This window comes from Tachysurus vachellii, chromosome 8, assembly GCF_030014155.1.
Source record: "Tachysurus vachellii isolate PV-2020 chromosome 8, HZAU_Pvac_v1, whole genome shotgun sequence".
NCBI classification, from domain to species: Eukaryota; Metazoa; Chordata; class Actinopteri; order Siluriformes; family Bagridae; genus Tachysurus; species Tachysurus vachellii.
The window spans coordinates 21,597,294-21,618,031 of NC_083467.1; the positions used below are offsets into that span (position 1 = coordinate 21,597,294).

Sequence of the window (20,738 nt, forward strand, 5' to 3'; positions counted from 1 at the left end):
TGTGGCAACAGGTCAATATGATCAGCCCAGACTTTTCTTTCCCACTCAGCCCTGGTCAAGGGTATTTTGAATCACTGAGCTCCTCATTCTATCTTGGAGAGTAAGCCCAGTGATCCAGCAAAGGAATCTCATTTCAGCTGCCGGTACTGTTGGGGCACTATCTTGGCCAAAACAGAGAACTTTTTAGAAATACTGAGAACGTGTTTTACCACAACAGACCAGGAGAATGATTGTAACTGCTGCTGCTGACCTGATCCATTTGTCCCTTGTACTGTACTTACCTTTTTTTTCATTGCTTATGAATACTAAAAGGTACTAAGTCAACCACCAGGAGTAATCTCTCTGGCTTCAACTTATTTCTTTCAAGAAGAGAACCGCTTCCCCAGACTTGGAAGCATTAAATTTCCCAGCCACTTCACACTCAGCAGGTGAACACTTCGGTGTTTGTCGGAGGCCAGCTGTGTATTGTGCCACCAGAACATTACTGGCACATAATTGTTATGTCACTGTAATAATGGACACCTTTCCAAAGTTGCCAGTATCTTAATATCATATCTATGAAAATCACAAACAAGTGTGGAGACAAGAGACACCCTTGACAAGATACCAGTTAAAAATGGTTACCAATTTAATGTGCAGCATTAAATGGCAAAAAAAAACACAACTTAATGGAAATAAAAGGGACAGAACTGATTTACACAGAAACAGGGCTGCACAAGATATACCCAGATACACAGTACTTCTGCAGTAACTCCCTCAATATAGGAGCTACAGTTTTCCAAATCCACACATGTATACTAGATTAGATAATCCCATGACCCCTCACAAAGATCCACAGCTTGGATGGAAGATGTATTGATCCTCTCTGTATCTTTGGCACAGACTTTTCTGGAGAATCTGAGGAAGGTGGAGTACCCTCACTCTCTCACTCACTCGCTCACTCACTCATTTCTACCGCTTATCTGAACTACCTCGGGTCACGGGGAGCCTGTGCCTATATCAGGCGTCATCGGGCATCAAGGCAGGATACACCCTGGACGGAGTGCCAACCCATTGCAGGGCACACACACACACACTCTCATTCACTCACACAATCACACACTACGGACAATTTTCCAGAGATGCCAATCAACCTACCATGCATGTCTTTGGACCAGGGGAGGAAACCGGAGTACCCGGAGGAAACCCCCGAGGCACGGGGAGAACATGCTAACCACTAAGCCACCGTGCCCCAGTGGAGTACCCAATAATTGAAACTCTCTGTTCACCTTTTTTTAAAACAGACCACCATACCAGTTCCAAGCCCAAAGGTTCTACCCCAGATTTGCATTCAACATGTGCATCTGCAGGCATCATAATCACACCACGCCAACCTTGATCACTGCTGTCAACAACTCACATCAATCCTGCATCCTTTGCCCCTTTTCCACCGAGGCAGTTTGAGTGCTGGTTCGGAGCCAGAGCCTAATTTAGAACCAGTTCTTTCTTTTTCGACAGCCAAAGCACCGGCTCTGAACCAGGAAAAGTGGTTCTTAAGTAGCACCAAAACGTTGCTGGTCTAGACTTAAGAACCGCTTGTGTCTGGGGCTGTGGGCGGGGCTACTGTTAGCACCTTTGATAATGTACCTTAAGTATACTAATGTTTAATACATTTTTACTTTACCGCAATATGGTACATTATCAGCACACATGACAGTAAGTAGCTACATGCTAAGGCTAACTTTTTTCTGTGTTAATAATAAAATAACGTTATGTACTTTCTCGATAACTACCTCCGTTTATACAGATTACATGGAGCTACGCATTGGATTCGCCGCATTTGGGTGTTAATGTAGGTTCACAAAGCCATGAGCATTAACAGTAAAGCAACATCCGCTATTGTTGATGTGTTTGTGTTTGCCGCTGCTGCGCTAAAGTTGCTGTGTAACGTGACACGTATACAGTGACATCAGACTCGGCTCTGTGTGATGGCTCTCTAGCTGGTGGAAAGTCAAACCGGTTCTTAGAAGGTTCGCCAGTGGAACCAACTTTGAACCAGCACCAGTGCTAGCTCTGAACCAGCACCCGGGTCTTTTTGGTGGAAAAGGGGTACTTGTCAATATGAAACTTTTAACTATTATAGCAACCTCAAACACATAAATGGACTCCAAAAACCAGATTTCTGGCACAACTCCACTAAGTGTGTAACAAAGCATTTTTTCAGATACTCTGAAGACCAAACTTTGTATAGATGTAAGGAAGAATACATTTAGAAATTTCGTCGTACCTTTCCATCTCTCACATTAATCGAGATTCTTCCCTTGCCAGTGAAGTGATACTCCACGTTCCCAATGGACTACAAATTGAGCAAAAAGGAAACAGATATTGAGATAAACCTTTTTTATTTGAAGCTGCAGACACATTATTTTCCAACAGACATTAAATCAGCCATCTTCAACTTCATAGTCATCAAAAGAGATGGTACCTATATGTGATTCCTGATCACACTGTCAGTCGTCCCAAGCCTTGATAAAATCCTCGATGCCTGATAAAGATAAAGTCTGTGACATTTCATAAAAATTTCCAATTTATAGAAAACATTCAGAAAAGTTTCATGGTAAAAATTGTGCTGTTTTCATTCCACATTATTGTTCTAGATATTGTTCCACACTGCACAACATTTTCTTTAAGGCATTAAAGTAACTATTCTCAGTTCTATCTTTTACAAATGTGTAAAAATTGCATATACTGTTTTAGTTTTGTAGTCTGAATGTTTATGTAATGAATATGTAACACCACTACTTGTATTCTCAACCATGTTTAGAACTGTTTTAGATCTGTTCCGTATAAATACTGTTTGTATTTGTCTGATTGCATCAGGCACTGATCCCCATATATGTGTTCCTACAGAACCGCCAGTACGCATAGTTTCCCCAAGCCAGTCCCAAATGGAACTGTGCCAGCAAATGTCAGAGAGGATGGTGCTGAGCTGCGAAATTTCAAGAGCCAGTGCTTCTGTGCGCTGGTATCGAAATGGGCTCGAGGTAGAAGAGAACAACAACCTAATTCTTGAAGTTGATGGTGTTTACAGAAGACTCATTATACCAGAGACAACAGTCAGTGATTCTGCAGAATATGTGTGTGACACAGTTGATGACTCAGTGACATTCTTCGTAAACATTGCAGGTGCTGAGATCTACACCCCGAGTGGAGAAAATGAAAGAAATCATACACTATATGGCCAAATGTTTGTGGACACCGAACCATACCATACTGATAAGTGTTTTTTTTCCCCCAAAGTGTTGCCAGAAAGTCAGAAGCATACAATTGTACAGGATGTCACTGTAAGCTGTTGAATTATGTAGAATTTCACTTCAATAGAACTAAGGGGCCTAGAGAAAACATTTTCCAGCATGACAATGTACCTGTCCACAAAGTGAGGTCATGGTTTGCCAAAGCTGGGGTGGAAGAACTAAAATGGCGTGTACGCAGGCCAGTCCTCAGCCCCATTGAACACCATTGGATTGCCATCTGCCCCCCAGTCCTCATCAACTGACATCAGTGCCAGGCCTTCCTAATGGGCTAGTGGCTATATGGGAAAAACAGCCATGTTTTAAAATCTAGCGGATTTTCACATAGTATTGAAGGTTAATATAACAGCAAAGTAGGGACTAAATCTAGACTGGGATGTTCAACAAGAACATCATAGTGTGGTAGTCAGGTTTCCGCAGACATTCGGCTGTATAGCGTAGCTGGTATTACACATTGTTTTTTTATGGCTGTCATTTTAATCCTAATACAGCTGATCTTTAAGATGACACATTCTGTTTGTGCAGAACCCCCAGTGCGATTTATTCGGCCAAGGAAGATGGCCTATGAAGTTGCACGATTTGTTGGAGAAACCATAGTGCTTGACTGTCAGGTGTCTAGATCAAATGCAGAAGTCATGTGGAAAAAGAATGGAGAAGAGATTGAGGAAAACAGTAACATAACCATTATTGAGGATGGCAGTACTCGACAGTTAACAATCCACTCATCAAGGGTTGAAGACACAGGCCAATACTTATGTGATGCCAAAGATGATGTCATGGATTTCAGTGTGAAAATAAATAGTAAGTTTCTTGTCAAAAGTAGGAACAGCAAACTAGCTTTATTAATGGTCACGTCCTAATTCATTTTTTAAATATTCTTCTTTTCAGCGCCACCACTGAAATTTCTGCACAAAAGTGATATAACAACACACAGGCACTTTTCAGTGTCAGACGATATTGTGCTCAAGTGTGAACTTTCCAGAGCAAATGGTGTAGTCTGCTGGTACAAGGACAAGAACAGAATTGTGGCTAATGATCACTTCACATTTGAAGAACAAGGGACATTCAGATCTCTGATCATATTAAATGCGGTGATAGGTGATACTGGTGAATATATGTGTGATGCGAAGGATGATAAGATTGTCTTTAATGTTACAGTGCAAGGTACACAAAAAAACTCACTCTGTCACTACTGTTGGTGAAAACATAATACTTACATTACTAGGCATGATACACTAATGCCTATACTTGTGTTCTTTTTAGAGGTACCGGTGTCTATACTATTTACGGCTAGAACCCCAGAACACCGCTCACTTGTTGCTGGAAACGAGCTGATTCTTGAATGTGAAGTGTCTCGAGAGAATGCCGCGGTTCAGTGGCTCTGTAATGGGAGAGTACTGCAACAAGATGCCCGAACCCGTATCGAAAGAAGAGGCACAACGAGAAAACTAGTGCTCTCGAACCTTCATGTGTCTGACTCAGGAGAATACACGTGTGATGCCATTGATGACAAAATGAACACTATGGTGACAGTTCAAGGCAAGCTACCCAAGACTTCTATTAATATGATCAATGGAGCATAAGAATATAAATGTGAACACTGCATATACCCATTATAATCTCCAAATATCATTCTCTGTTTTATAGAGCCACCATTCAAGTTCATCAAAAAAGAAGAGATAAACATCGCTGCCTATGAAGAAGAAAGCGTGACACTATGTGCTCTGGTTAACAGAGATAATGGTTCTGTCCAATGGAGTAAGGGAGGAGAAACACTCAGCGATCATCGTTTTTATGCCACAAGTGATGGACGTACTCACTACCTCACTATAAACAATCTTAAAAAATCAGATGCTGGAGAATATGAGTGTGATGTGGGCACAGACAAAGCTCATTTCAGTGTTCAAGTCAAAGGTAAATTAAGACCTATATGTGTTACCTTGTCACTCAACCTTTTGCATGCTTAGGCAACACAATTATTAAGATCTGTATTGCTTCTGGAACAGGGGTGTATGATAACCATTAACCGTGTGTTTATATTATTTTCCTGTAGCTATGAAGGTAAAATTTTCCAAGCCACTGCAAAATTTAGTAGGGCTCAAAGGTAGTGATGCTGTTTTGAGATGTGAACTCCACACATCCAAAGGAGATGTCCAGTGGCTAAAAAACAACCAAGAAATCACACCAAACCGACATTGTACAATACGGGCAGATGGGCAAGAAAGAAGCCTCACAATACACAACCTAACAGATGATGATGCAGGAGAATATACATGTGAATCAAAGGATGAGAGAACATGTGCAACGGTAGTAGTTAAAAGTAAGTATTTTACTGAAGATCTTTTCTTCATGTTCAGAAAAACACTATAGATATTCTAGCCCAATATTTCAACACTGACAGAAAAATCTGATGTTCTATATTGAACACCAGAGGAGGATTTATTCGAGTGAAAATCAGGCTGTAAAACCCCTCCCTGTTCTGCACAGAGGGCTCTCTAAACCCCAAATGAATGGCCTACTGTTGAGTCAGTAGTACAGTTAAACTATATTTCATGTTTTACTGCACATTATTGTTTTATTTATATTTATGTCTTGATCCTTCAAGATCAAGTTATCATAACTGTTCTACAATCTCTTCTCTGGTTATTTTAAGCCCCTCGTGTTGTGGAGTTTATTGCTGAGCTGCACAACATAACCGTAATGGAAGGAGAAGATGCAACATTTAAGTGTGTAGTGTCCCCAGAAGATGCAAAGATGGTCTGGTGTATGAACGGCTGGCCCGTTACATCAAATGACAGGTTTAAAATCTCAAGTAATGGACTGTGCCACATGCTGTATATCAAAAATTGCCAAGTATCGGACAGCTGCAAGATGACAGCAGAAGCCGAGGGCATGACGTCCAAAGCAATTCTACGGGTACAAGGTGAGATATTATTTACTGTTAATTAATTCCGTTTCTTAAAACGTCCCTGGTGGTCCAGCAGTAGGATCCCATGCTTTCACCACCATGACCAGTGTTTAATTCACGGGCAGGGAAGCAACTTAGCCATCAAGAGATTAACTCTCAGTGCAGGGCAATGCCCAGATAAAATGGGATGGTTGCGTCAGTAAGGGTATCTGGTATCTGGCCAAAATCAAATATGTAGATCAGATGATCAGCTGTGGTGACTTTGAACAGGGACTAGTCGATGGTTAATAATTAAATTTCTTCACAGTAATCAATTACAGTATATTTCCATATTAAAATCAGTATCTTTTTTAAAGAATCTTCTTTCAAAACTTTCTTGAATTATCTTTGATGAGCACAGGACAACATTTTTCCATTACACCTATGAACCGTGTGAAACGGGTACACTGAATAAATTCTTTGCATGCTTGTTCAGGTCTTTACTGCCATGGCAACATATTTGCAATAAATAATGAGCTGTAGACGTTTGATGAAAAGGTGCCTATAATGGTTTGCACTTAGCAGCTTCTCCAGTTAGAATTCCACTGGTAACTGACAGAGGCAAGTGGCCATTCTAATGTGCATAGCTCTAGGGACACGAGTTATATACTGTACTATAGCAGGCATATGCAAGAAAATGTTTGTACTACAGCCTACCGTTAAATTAAAGTCTCTTTGCAAAACATCTCTAGACAATGATGATCAATTAGAGACTGACTGTGTACAGAGAAACAGGTGCTGTTCACAAAGAAAATGGAATCAGTGGTGGCAGAAGAATTTGGGGAGGCAATCCTCGAGGTGGAGCTGAGCCTGGAATGTGGAGAGGTGCAGTGGATGAGACAAGGTGTGGTCATTCACCCGGGTCCGAAGTTCACCCTGAAGCAAAGTGGCCTAAAATGTACGCTCACAATCCACAATCTGGCCCTTTCCGATCGTGGGACTTACAGCTGTGAAACTCTTCATGACCGCACACAAGCCGGTCTCAGCGTGGAACGTGAGTCTGCACATGCTGCTGTCTTTATCTCACTATGCGTTGCTATTCTTTGTTTACTGTGGTTGCTGGCAACGCCGCTTTGACGTTGAGCCCGTGTTGCTGATGTTGTTTTCTTTATATCAATTCAATTAACCGAGTAAGAGTAATATGAGAGCCACATCAGTGATGCCTGTTCCATGGCGTGACAGTCAGAAACAGCTGAGCGACAGATGATTCCCACAGAGCACTCTTCTGTATTGACATAAGATTAGAGGCCCATGATAATTCAGTTAAGCGGGTCAAATGAGAACCGGTTTGAGGGCTAGAGAAAGGTCGGCTCGTGGTTGCATTTATAATCCCCTTGAATTGGCTGTGAAATGTCAATATTAGCATTGAGAGTTCAGTACTATTTACAAGTTCCAACATCAACTACATTTTAAAGTAATGAAAAGGCCTCAGACATGAAAATGTCTTCTATAAAGTCATTACTTCTAATGCAGTGTTTCCATTTATTCACCATACACCATATTGTGCACTATTTGGGTGAATGCTTCCATTTATAGGGCAATCTAAATTCTAAATTGGCACATCATATTCACTGGACAGTGCATTATATTGTTATACAGAATATATGGTGTTATAGTGCACCATAAAACTGGTATACAAACCGACGGACACTAATTTCTCACTAAAGTAATATAAAGCACAGAATGACAGAATGTCTTTCAGCTTTCTGGGATAAATACCAGAGTACAAAAAAATTAAGACATAAAAATCAAGCAACAGGTACATCTTAGGGTTGTACCACAGTTTATTTGTATATTTGACAGCAACTCACAATGGCATGTTTCTTAAATACCCTAAAATGTTGTCTGAATTCTGTCCAGTGTCTCCTTTAGCTTCCCAGTGAATCCTGTATGTTGAACATACAGGACTCATACAGTCTATAAAGTAAACAATAATAATTAATAAGGGAATCATTTCTAACATAGAATTAGGTCCATAAAAGATCTCCAAACCAAGCTGTGCTAAAAAAGTAGATATTATTTTCCAAATTCCTTAAAATTCAGCCCCAACAAACACTTAGCATATTATTCTATGTCGCTCATGTAATTTAGAAATTTTGATGTATTCTCTGCATTAAACACAATTAAAACCAGATAAATTACAGTATGTTTAATACCAGTAAACTTTATTTCAATGCATTAAAGTAAGATGCTAAATTTGGAGCAATATTGCAATTTAACTATTTTAGAATAGTTTTACTGTATTAATCGTAAACAATTTTTTTGAGGAGCTAGTTCTTAAAGAACTGATCAATTCAACAGTTTAATTACTAAATGTAATGTTATTTTTTTTTACTTGTGGTGCTGTACAAATAGGTATGCGGTAGGGAAAAGTCAGTGCTTTGCCTGTCATTGGCACCTCATATGAATTTGGATCTCTTTTCATAGCAGCTAAATATATGCACTGGCCTTCAAAATCTTGGGTGGTGTTACCAACCATTAAAAATAAACCAGTTTTTTTCCAAGGGGAATGCCTTTCTGTTTCGGAATACTTCAAAATATGTTGCCATACCCTGGAACTTAAGATTTAATATAATGCTGGGGACAAAAAATTCAATTCGTTTCTGACTTATTACTACTTTTATATGCATGCAGCACGAAAGGTTAAAATACGGAAAGGGCTGAGTGAGATCCAAACCTTTGAACGTGAGACAGCATCCTTTGAGGTGGAGCTGACGCACAGCAACGTGGAAGGCATGTGGCTGAAGGACGGAAATCGGCTCAAAAGCAACAACCACTGGCGCGTGACTACCAAAGGCCACATGCACAGCCTGACCATAGCCAACCTGTCACTGGAGGACACAGGGACCTATACGTTCTCCACCGAAAATGCAAGATCATCTGCTAGACTTACCATTAAAGGTAAATACACTGATTATAATAAAAGCCCATACTGTATGTACAGTAGGTGGCATAACCCTGATTCTGCAGAAAACAATGCTAGCTTATAACTTTGAACTTTCAGAAAGGTTTATGTGATCTACTGTATTTAGATTTTTAAAATTTATGTGAAATCACGTACAAAGCTGCAGCAGGAGTATTGTTTTATATTATTCTGCTGATTCACTACATCAACATTCAGCAACAGTTGCAGGGCTCTCAAGTTTTAAAGACAGGCAACTGTGACAAACCAAACCGAACCCCCAGACCACCCCGCAATTTAACCAAAAACAAAGTACTTGTTTAATTTATATTTATTCATTTGTTTGTGTGTGTGTGTGTGTGTGTGAGAGAGAGAGAGAGAGAGAGAGAGAGAGAGAGAGAGAGATTATGACTGGTGTTGTTTAATGTAGTGTAAGTGTTTATTGCCTTTTTGTTGCCTTTTTTTTATCATTTGTAATGTTGCTCCCATTTAAAACAGTTCGGCTCAAGCCCAGCCATTTTTAGGGTCATGATTGAGGACAATGTCCCGTCCAGAGACAAGCTGTTTCGTGTTGAGGTTTTGTTCAAACCGACCATCGAAAATACCCTCTCTAATGAATATAGTTTTTTTTTCATTGGTTGTTGCGTTAAATCTTACCCATATACAATAGTGCTATTTTCTGATTGGCTATTGTGTAGCCTTTTTTTTTTGATTGGCTGATAAATGTCAGGCTCGACTAAGAACTCCAGGGGAGACGTGCTTGATTCCTGCTCGGTTCCACAGAGACAGCGGTGCGGACAGATACATTTTGGGCGCTGAGGCGTATTAAATATATGATAAATAGTCAGTTTTTCTGTGTGACAAATACAATGTGTGGCAGGAGAACGTGACAAAAGACCCAAATGCGTGACTGTCACTCTCAATGCGTGACACTTGACAGCCCTGTAGTTGTTAAGATTTGCTATTATTTTCCTATTCTTATAGTATACTACTGAACTGGTACAGTTTGACAGTTAAAATAAATCAGTGTAGCTGACCCAACTCAAATGCTACCCGAATTAGCATGATGCAGGACTCCACAAATGTATAAATTTGGATAAAAAAGGTCACTGTCCACCAAACTTAAACCGATGACCAGAAATAGTCCATTTGCCACAAACTGCAACAAGACTTCTCAGAGCAATTAACTTGTAAGGGGTGGAATTTGACTGTGAGTAGGTTACTCACAGTAAAGGGTAAGATGCTGAGGCATGATGCAAGTTAACATGATGCAAGATGGCTAAATTTCAGACGGTGATGGCAGTACAATGGAATGGATTAACGGCTTTCAGTGCGGCTCTTCCGTCGTATCAGCTTACACGTATAAAAAGACTCGGATCACATGGCCAGAGTGCAGCTACTGAAACTTTTCAAGCATTCATCAAGCATACGTTAGTATGCCGAGTCACTCAACAGGGATTATCTATTGGAGTCTATGAACTGTCACTGAGGATGACAATAGATTGAAAATGCCAATACAACAAAGGGATCTCTGTGCATACCTGACCATTGCCAAGTTAAGTCTGGTTACATTTAGTCCATCATTATACTACAGAATAGATTAGCATTATCTGCTCATAAGCACTTGAAAGGAGCAATGGAGGTCAGCCTAAGGCAATCTGTTTGCCTTATGCATGTCTGCACAGGTATAACCGTATGTAAAATAGTCCAGTCTACATTTAAATATATTTAAATTGCTGATGCTAAAACGTCATAGCTATAGAAAAAGGAATTTTATGCATGGTCAAATTAATGCATTAAGTAAACGGTGGAGCACAGAAAAAAACAGAATAGAAATCATTTATATTATTATTTTCGATTATTTGCATATTTCTAGTCCCTTGCTTGACTCATGCTTATTGACTGCCATGTACCCTTTTATGTTGCCCCACCTTATCTGTTTTTCTAACTATTATTGCACATATAGGGTCATATTTATTACATAACCTCTTTTTACTTTAGGCAAAAAATGATGTAATGTTAGTTAGGGAGTAGTGAAATTATTTGAACCAATTACCTTGTGTTTAGCTAAACTATTTTTTCGACCCAGAAACACTAATAAATCCTATATTGTGCAGTCAATTGTGCAGATACAGGTGAATGTTCACAACAACATAAGAATGGGGAAAAGTATGATCCCTGTGACTTTAAATGTGGCATAGTGGTTAGTGGCATAGAAAGGTTTCCACAACAGTCTCTAAACTCTAGGGGTTTAGTTTAGAGACTAGAGTTTTTTTTTTAACCAATGGTTTGGGTAGAACATTGGCTAACAAATTGCTTCAAAAGGTAACAGAATATAGATTTACAGTCAAAACATGTACACAAAATGTTCTATATGTTGGGTATACTTAATCAAATGTCCTATAAATGTAAGGGGTTAAATCCTGAACCTAAAAAAACTAAGCAGTGTGTCATTGTAATATTAGTTCAAATAAACTATGAACTCTTTTAATAATTATATTTATCATTATTATTGTCATTAAAATTATTATTATTATTATTATTATTATTATTATTATTATTATTTTATTTATTTATTTTTTCCTCTTTGATTTATATATATTTATTTTTACTCTATTTATGTCTGTTGTACTTCCCTACATGCTCCTTTATTCATATATTTCCAGTATATATATATATATATATATATATATATACCCAGTTACACTTACAGTCACACACACACACACACACACACACACACACACACACACACACACACACACACACACACACACACACACATACCCAAATCGTACTGGCTGTTATGTATGTTTTGTTGGTCTTTGTATTTGTATTTTGCATCTAATTTCTCTTCTGTAAATATTGTAATTGTCTGTTTGCATAATAAAAAAAATAAAAAATAAAAAAGTGAATTTAATTCAAATAGCTTGGCTGGTGAGTGTAAGGTCCATTATTCCAGGTCCACAAAGTTGCTCTCTGGTGCTCCTGGCATTTCATGAGCTACAAATCACCAGTACCGCACCATATCTGCTAAGCTACTACAATACCAAGAGATCATATAAAACATAACTTATAGGAAACTGGACCATCATTTCTTCATGCACTGTTTTTCTTTTTTAAATCAATACTCTGAAATACTCACTCACCACTGAAAACCATTTCCCACTCACTTTGTTCAGAAACACCAGTGACCATTCTGAAAAAGCTGGAGGATAAAACTTTCCCAGAAGGTACAGGAGCCACCTTGGAGTGTGAGGTGTCCAAATACAATGTCACTGTTAAGTGGACAAAGGTAAGAAAGCTGCAAAATCCCATTAATTAAAGATTTAGAAACATGTTTTAAAGACATAGGTATTAAATACATATTACTGAACCATATATGATTGTTACATTACATTTTACTTTCATCAAGATAAGATCCGTCATAGATAGGATTGAAATATTTTGATAGCCTGAGGGTCAGTGCTGGTCTTGTCTGAAACAGAATGGAGAAGAACTTAAATCGGGGAAGAATCATCGTATGTACTCCATGGGGAGGAAGTACTTCCTGCAGATTGTGAGATGTGAGCTTGGGGATTCTGGATTATATGTATGCGATGCCGGAGATGCCACCACGTCCTGCTCTGTGGAAGTTTATGGTAAGAAAAGAACATCATGACAGTCATAAACCTGTTACACTGCTGCAGGCTGGTGTGTGCATACAGTACTTCATGCTATAAATGCACTGCTTAATGTTTTTCAGCACAACACTGCCACCTGCAGGAGAAATACAATAGTTAATGCTGGTCCCATGTTAATTTGGGTGGGAAACCAGGAATATTTCTTTAAAGTTCTAGTTCTTTCACATTTGCCCTTAGACTAAGAGGTTTTTAGTTTTATAGGTTATGAGATTAGGAATTGTGTGTACATGTAAAACAGTGGCTGCAGATGTTTAATCTCTTCTTGGAATAGAGAGAGACCTGGAAGTGTTAAACAGTCTGGAAGATCTGGACATTCAAGAAGACCAGAATGCTGTGTTTATGTGTGAGGTGTCTCTGGATGATGTACCTGGAGAGTGGTTTAAGAATGGAGAGAGAATCAAACCTACCAGCACCATCAAGATCCGTCAGGAAGGTATAAAGTGTTCAGTTCTGCATAAAGTCATATCCCAAAGAATACTTTCTAATTTCTAAAAGTCTTCATTTACTTTGGGTTTCATCAATGTGTAATTTATGTAGAAAATGTACCTGATGCAATAAGAGTCCTGTAATGCCAGTCATATTCATCCCTGTAACACAGGAAACAAGCACTTTCTTCTTATGTGCAATGTTAAGGAAGAGGATTCAGGAGAAATCAAGTTTGTTGCCAAGAATGTTGAGTCTAAAGCTCACCTAGAGGTGGAGAGTAAGTATTTAATTTTCCTTGACAGAGTTGTCAGAGTTATCAATGTCTTTAAGATCTTACAAGGATTTTCTCTTTTTTTGCAGAACTTCCTGTGAACATTGTAAAGCCACTACAAGACAAAACGGCCCTGGAAAACACTCGGGTCTTACTTGACTGCACCGTGTCCAACCCACGCTGCAGCATTCGCTGGTATCAAGGCCGCAACGTGATCCTGCCCTCTGAGCGCTTTGAGATCTGCAGTGAAGGTTGTTATCGCAAACTTGTTATACAGGAGGTCGCACTGGAGGATGCAGGCATGTACAGCGTCCAGGTTGGAGAAAACACTTCCTCAGCAAGACTCACTGTGGAAGGTGAGAAAATCAATGAACAATTTACATACTCATGGAGCTGTGGAGTTAAAAAATAATTAAATAAATGAAGTCCCTCTATTAGGCACGGTGGCTTAGTGGTTAGCACGTTCGCCTCACACCTCCAGGGTTGGGGGTTCGATTCCCACCTCCGCCTTGTGTGTGTGGAGTTTGCATGTTCTCCCCGTGCCTCGGGGGTTTCCTCCGGGTACTCCGGTTTCCTCCCCCGGTCCAAAGACATGCATGGTAGGTTGATTGGCATGTCTGGAAAATTGTCTGTAGTGAATGAGAGTGTGTTTGTGCCCTGCAATGGGTTGGCACTCCATCCAGGGTGTATCCTGCCTTGATGCCTGATGAGCCCTGAGATATGACGCCTGAGGCACAGGCTCCCCGTGACCCGAGATAGTTCGGATAAGCGGTAGAAAATGAATGAATGAATGAATGAAGTCCCTCTATTAGCAATCCAAAAATGAAGATACTTTTGTAATCATTCATTCATTCATCTTCTACCGCTTATCCGAACTACCTCGGGTCACGGGGAGCCTGTGCCTATCTCAGGCGTCATCGGGCATCAAGGCAGGATACACCCTGGACGGAGTGCCAACCCATCGCAGGGCACATACACACTCTCATTCACTCACGCAATCACACACTACGGACAATTTTCCAGAGATGCCAATCAACCTACCATGCATGTCTTTGGACCGGGGGAGGAAACCGGAGTACCCGGAGGAAACCCCCAAGGCACGGGGAGAACATGCAAACTCCACACACACAAGGTGGAGGCGGGAATCGAACCCCCAACCCTGGAGGTTTGAGGCGAACGTGCTAACCACTAAGCCACCGTGCCCCCCACTTTTGTAATCATTAACATTAATTTAACGTCTGAAAAAAAATGTAAATCTGAACCAAAAAAAATAAATATATATGGTCAGAAATTGTGGACACCTAAGCATCATACCCATGTGTTTGTTGAGCATCCTATTCCAGATTTAATCCCCCCTTTGCAGTTATAATAACCTCCAATCCTCTGGGAAGGCTTACCACTAAGTGTTGGAGCGTGGCTGTGGGGATTTGTTTTCGTTCGTCCACAAGAGCATTAGTGAGGCCAGGCACTGATGTCAGATGAGAAGATCTGGTGCGCAATCAGTATCCTAGTTAATCCCAAATGGGTTCAGAGAGACTGAGGTCAGGGCTCTGTACACAAAACTCAAATTCCTTCACTCCAACATTTACAAACCATGTCTTCATGAAACTCATATTTGTCATGGTGGAACACGTTTGGGCCTCTCCCAGTAAAGGGAAATTGTAATGGTACAGCAAACAAAGACATTCTATACAACTGTGTCATTTCAACAGTTTGGGGAAAGACCACATATATGAGGGTCAGGTGTCCACATACTTTTGGCCATATAGCATGTCTAGAAGAGCTCAGTGCTGCCCTCTAGTGTGTAGTGTCAAGGCGCACATTTAAGACGCACATTAAAACAAATGGAAGACAGTGTGCTAATAAAGCATTATTGCAGTACAACCAATAAACAAGGCAATGACATATACCAGTTTCAAATAAACAAAGACAAGCAGTATATGAGATATTGATTACTTACAGGTTTCTCATCAACAAAAATATACAAATTGCCTACAGTATATGCTTTGCGAAGTTGTGGCTTGTTTATTCACTTTGGATGAAATCATTTATTATTATATTAATAATATAATAAACAACATTAGAATTATTTATTTTTTAATTCTAAAAAAAATGTAAAAAATTGAATTGTTAAGTAAGTAATTAATTAACCAATCAATTAATTAATTAAGTAGTAAAACAATACTTAGACTGAATTTCAGCAGGCATTGTGATGGAAAATATTGTGAGGCAAGCAAGCAAAAAAATAAAGAAGGAAAAAATTGTCACAAAGAACTGTAATCATTTGTTTTTTAGATTTTTTTTTAATTTTTGTTGTAATACAGAACTATATATATATATATATATATATATATATATATATATATATATATATATATATATATATATATTATATTATAATAAAAAAATATAATATTTTCTATTTCATGTATACATGCTAAATTTTATTAACTTATTACATTATTATAAAGCGATGAAAACAATTAAACAATGTTTTTTTAGCAAGCCCAAATTTTGCTAATACTTAGCTTAGTTAATTATGATCAATTTAATAATAATAATAATAATAATAATAATAATAATAATAATAATAATAATTATAATCATAATAATAATACTCATCATCATCATCATCATAATTATTATAATCCTACTACTACTACTAATAATAATACTTATTATTATTATTATTATTATTATTAAATCATCATTGTCATCAGAAAGAATGTCATATGGGTTGCCATGATCACAGTTTTTACACCAAAATGGTATGGCTTAGAGAAGAAAAAGTAATTATTAATTTATATATACCAGTTTGTAACAGCTAACGCAGACAAGTGTAAAATATAACGTAAAATACTACAGTGTTTCAGGTGAGAACATACCTTCACGTAAGGGGAACTGTTTTTCATTTGTTAACTAAAACAACCCTATTTTTAAACCAATGACTATACAGACATAAGCTATATTATTTTACACTGTTCTGTCATACACTTGTACTGTTTGAGCTAGTTTCAGGTATCTTTGTGTGGATTTTTAAATATTGTTGGGCTGGAAGAACTGAATGAGGCTTGCAACTCTACAGTTGTACAGTAAGCCTATCATGATGATCTTTTAGTGAGAATGAAATACATAAATTAAGAAAATGTGACAAGAGAATGCTGGTGAAACCATTGTCAATTTTATGTATGAATGAAGTTATAATGTGATGAAGTGATTGACGATTAATGGATGAATAAAACCATCAAATAAAACTGAAGCCTACTGAACTTTAATGAAAATTATAATAAACGTTTGCATTCATGCTTGTGCTTGCATCAGCCCAGCCGATCTTGATAACGCGGGAGCTACAGGATGTGGAGGTGTCAGCTCCAGAGGAAGCGTGTTTCGTGTGTGAGGTCTCTGTGCCTTTACTGAAATCCCCCATATGGACTCTGAATGGAGACGTGCTGAAACCTGGGCCCAAAGTCCTCCTGGAGAAAATGGGGACGGTTCACAAGCTCACCCTGAAGCACACGTCAGAGGACATAAATGGTGTTGTGGTGTTTGATTCAGGAAAGGCCAAAAGCACAGCAAACCTGTATGTCAAAAAGTAAGTCCAGCTTGTTAGATCTTAAGAAAAAAAAGCACATATCAAGACTTTAGTACTATAAAATTTGATCTGGAAGGTTTATGCTAATTTCAGCCTCCATTGAATGAATTGTGTGAAAATGAAATATTTTTTTGTTGTTGTTGTTTGTCTTTAAATAAACATGTTAAATTTACAGCGAATAGATTTGACTACACATCAATACACTAGGTTGCAATTGGTACCAAACTTTAGGTCTATGACATATATGTAATGTGGAATCGTGGAGAAACACCGCAGTTTCTGCTACAAAAAGTTGCCCATTTGGATACATTATCTTATACAGGCATACACACTCATGGCCATTTGATTAGGAACACCTAAGCAACTGCATATTCATGCGTTTATTTAATCAGCCTAGACTATGCAACAAAAATCATGCAGAAACGGGTCAAGAGCTTCAGTTACTGTTCACATAAACATGAAGAAAAAAATGTTATCTCCTCTATGACTCTGTGACGTGGATGCTTGGTACCAGAAGGGCTGGTTTGAGAACTTCAGAAACTGCTAATTTCCTGGTAATTTCTCATACAAGAGTGTAAAAAATGGTGCGAAAAACAAAACAAAACCAAATAAAAAGCACCGAGTAAACAACAGTTCATGATGAGACGTCAGAGGGAAAAGATGGAACGTTGTAGATAATTAAAAACACTTTTCCATTCTTCAGCTGTCTAGCTTCAACGAGTCTATGCCAAGGATAACCTCAGATTCTTATTTATGGCATACAGGAGTGAAACCTGATGTGTCTTCTGTTGTAACCCCATCCACAACAAGGGTTGTTTATAAGTTACTATATTCTATCGAATAGCACTAAACAATCTGACCTCTGAACAAACGTACCTCACTCATCAGCAAGGTATTTCTACCCACAGAACGGTCACTCATACAGTATTGTGTTTTTCACACCATTCTGTGTAAACATTGTGGGTGGGATGTGGTAGTTAAGTGGTCAAGGTGTTGGACTACCAATCAGAAGGTTGCGAGTTGGAATCCCAGGTCCACCTTAACCCTTAATTGCTCAGTTGTATAAAATGAGATAAAAATGCAAAGTAGCTATGAATAAGGTTGTCTGCCAAATGCTCTAAATGTAAAAATCCAAGATCAGCGGTTTCTGAAATATTTAAATCAGGCCTTCCATTACCAACATTCTGCCAAAGTCACAGTGATCCCTTTCTCTTCAATCTGATGATGAGATTAGATAACTGCATGTATACAGGCGTTCCTAATAAAGTGGAAGGTGAGCGCAGTTATTCTAATAACTCGATATACATTTAAGTACAGCCAGGCTGGTGTTAAGTGGAATCATTCAATACAGAATCTGTATGAAATTGATTTTTATAATGTGTCTTCTCCCCTTTACAGATAATCCTCGCCTGAATTGGACGATTTCCACAATCGTAAGCAGGGAGTTTTTAAATGGATCTATTAGAACTTTAATACTACTTTTTTTTTTTTTTTGTTGAAAATTCATCACTAATTTACGATCGATTACTCGGACATAAACATCCACCGATATCAGTGTCAAGTTGTTGCACACAAGGATGAATGTAAATGAACATTAAACCAAATCCTCAGTTGTTGGACAGACTGCGAATTTTTATTTTTTTTTTGTCTTTCATTTCCAGACAGAACATAATCTAGAATGATGGCTGTAGCGTGCTTAGGGCCAAACCTGTAGGATTGTTTGACGAGCATGATGACACCGTAGGACACTTTTATTAAGGTTAGGGGACGTATAATCCAGTTGACACCCTAGAAGATGCGTGTCAAAATTTTGCCCTGCTTGGACATGATGCACAAAAGACGACAGACTTCGCCAACAACCGACCACCTGGTTTTATGCTAAGGTTCATTAGTCCTGGTGTACGCTGTAATGAGATAATAATGAACACTGCTAACCTTTTTGTCTTGGTAGCTAACATTAAAATGAATTGAGAAGTAATTGTTGAATTATTTTACATTTATGTACATTGTCCTTTGTATAGATACCTTTTCTAAATAAATGTTATAAAATGAAAGCGACATTAGGAGATACACGTTTACACAGGTGTGGAAATAAAAAACAGGGCCAAAAGGCTGAATACTGATTGCTAGTATATTCATAGCAAGTCACCTACTAAATCAATACTTTCACCAGACAAGACATGAAACCCATGTCATGTACCGATGAATAGAAATGTTTTCTTGAATAATATGACCTGTTACATCATCCATATAATTTAAAAAAAAGTTTCTTGAAGTCAGTAATGGCCTTGTTTCTTCGCTTTACATATAAATAAATAATAAACTAATCTTTACCAAATCGATCTTCTAGTTGTGTTTATCTTCCGTTTTTTTTGGCTCACGCTGCTACACGCGCAACAAAACCCACAATCATTTTTTCATCAGTTTCATTTATGATATATCTCATTCAGTACAGTAAAATACAATTAATAATTACAAAAGTTTCAAGACTAGGTTACAGCCGACTTAATTTAAACTTGGCTTTCCTATTTCCAAATCACAAAACAAGAGAGAGAGGAAAAAAAAAAAATTTTACCCATTAATGCTGAATTTGGTTTGACCTAAGACAAATTAGCAGACACACAGAGGTGTGGGACAAATGTGGTGTTTGTTTAAATGTAGTACAGAAGGGGCAGTACAGTATAACAAACGCAAAAGGCGGAGGGTATACGTGTTAAATAAATGACTATATACATCGTGTTACTCTTGTAGTTGAGCACGTGAAAATAAACAGACACTTCTCTGAAGCTCAGACCAGGAATTGGCTAAAAAAAAAAAAAATAAAAAAAAAAAACAGCACTGTGGCTGAAATCATGACTTCATCATGTATCCAGAAGTTACTACCAGAGTGAATAGTAAGAATTATGACTTAGTACTTTGAGTACAACTGAATCTAGCACCTAGTCCTGACTTTATGTTAATTTTTAAATGCAATCTCTTCCAAAAAAAAAAAAAAGAAATAAAAAGTTTTAATTTTACATTAAAATGAGGGCAGAAAAAAAAAATGCACCATTAGTTCAGTTGCTAACTGGACTCAAATGACTGCTTGGATGGTTTTGGTTGCATAGTGACTCCTACAATATAAAGAACTGTAAGGATAAATCCAAAAAACACTGCATATAACTGACCTCCAGGGGGAGCCATTGCTTCTAAAAGATCAGGTATCACATTATATTGAAAAGCTGGGCTTAAGTGTTAATCTTATTAAGAATGTTGAAAGATGACTACTGATATACTATTTCTATATAGTATTTCTTTACAGAGCCAATCTAGAAAAGATCTAGATCAGATTTTACACCTCGAATTCTTCTTCCCTCCACTTTATGCATGTGGGGTGGAAACCGTGCGTTATACCCTGATGATCAACCGTACGATGGTTGAGGACGGTTGATTCAAAATCATAGCTGTAGTCCAAGTTGTTTTCTACACACAGGGTCAGATATACTGTCCATCTTCTTATTACGACTGGGATGCTGCATCAGCAGATGCTGCTTATTACATTTAAAAACTGCAACCTCATTACGGAAAAAAAAAAACACCGAACACCAATGTCTCCTAAACAGACAGTACCAGAGGACAGTGCAAGCT

The 20,738-nt window shown here is 38.3% G+C and overlaps 1 protein-coding gene across 7 annotated transcripts in view; it reads left to right on the forward strand.

The window, feature by feature from the left end:
* The window catches only part of obsl1b (obscurin like cytoskeletal adaptor 1b), a 40,843-nt gene extending 21,401 nt beyond the window's left edge, over nucleotides 1-19,442 (forward strand). For all 7 annotated transcript variants that reach the window (XM_060876898.1, XM_060876900.1, XM_060876899.1 and 4 more), the window contains 16 exons: nucleotides 2,890-3,165; nucleotides 3,816-4,091; nucleotides 4,179-4,454; nucleotides 4,554-4,829; nucleotides 4,938-5,204; nucleotides 5,344-5,610; nucleotides 5,944-6,213; nucleotides 6,965-7,231; nucleotides 8,872-9,138; nucleotides 12,322-12,434; nucleotides 12,627-12,780; nucleotides 13,094-13,255; nucleotides 13,421-13,525; nucleotides 13,609-13,875; nucleotides 16,841-17,111; nucleotides 18,510-19,442. In XM_060876898.1, coding sequence (XP_060732881.1) covers nucleotides 2,890-3,165; nucleotides 3,816-4,091; nucleotides 4,179-4,454; nucleotides 4,554-4,829; nucleotides 4,938-5,204; nucleotides 5,344-5,610; nucleotides 5,944-6,213; nucleotides 6,965-7,231; nucleotides 8,872-9,138; nucleotides 12,322-12,434; nucleotides 12,627-12,780; nucleotides 13,094-13,255; nucleotides 13,421-13,525; nucleotides 13,609-13,875; nucleotides 16,841-17,111; nucleotides 18,510-18,513 — 3,518 coding nt within the window. In that variant the 3' untranslated portion in view covers nucleotides 18,514-19,442. The remainder of the gene's footprint in view (nucleotides 1-2,889; nucleotides 3,166-3,815; nucleotides 4,092-4,178; nucleotides 4,455-4,553; nucleotides 4,830-4,937; nucleotides 5,205-5,343; nucleotides 5,611-5,943; nucleotides 6,214-6,964; nucleotides 7,232-8,871; nucleotides 9,139-12,321; nucleotides 12,435-12,626; nucleotides 12,781-13,093; nucleotides 13,256-13,420; nucleotides 13,526-13,608; nucleotides 13,876-16,840; nucleotides 17,112-18,509) is intronic.
* Nucleotides 19,443-20,738: the final 1,296 nt, after the last annotated feature.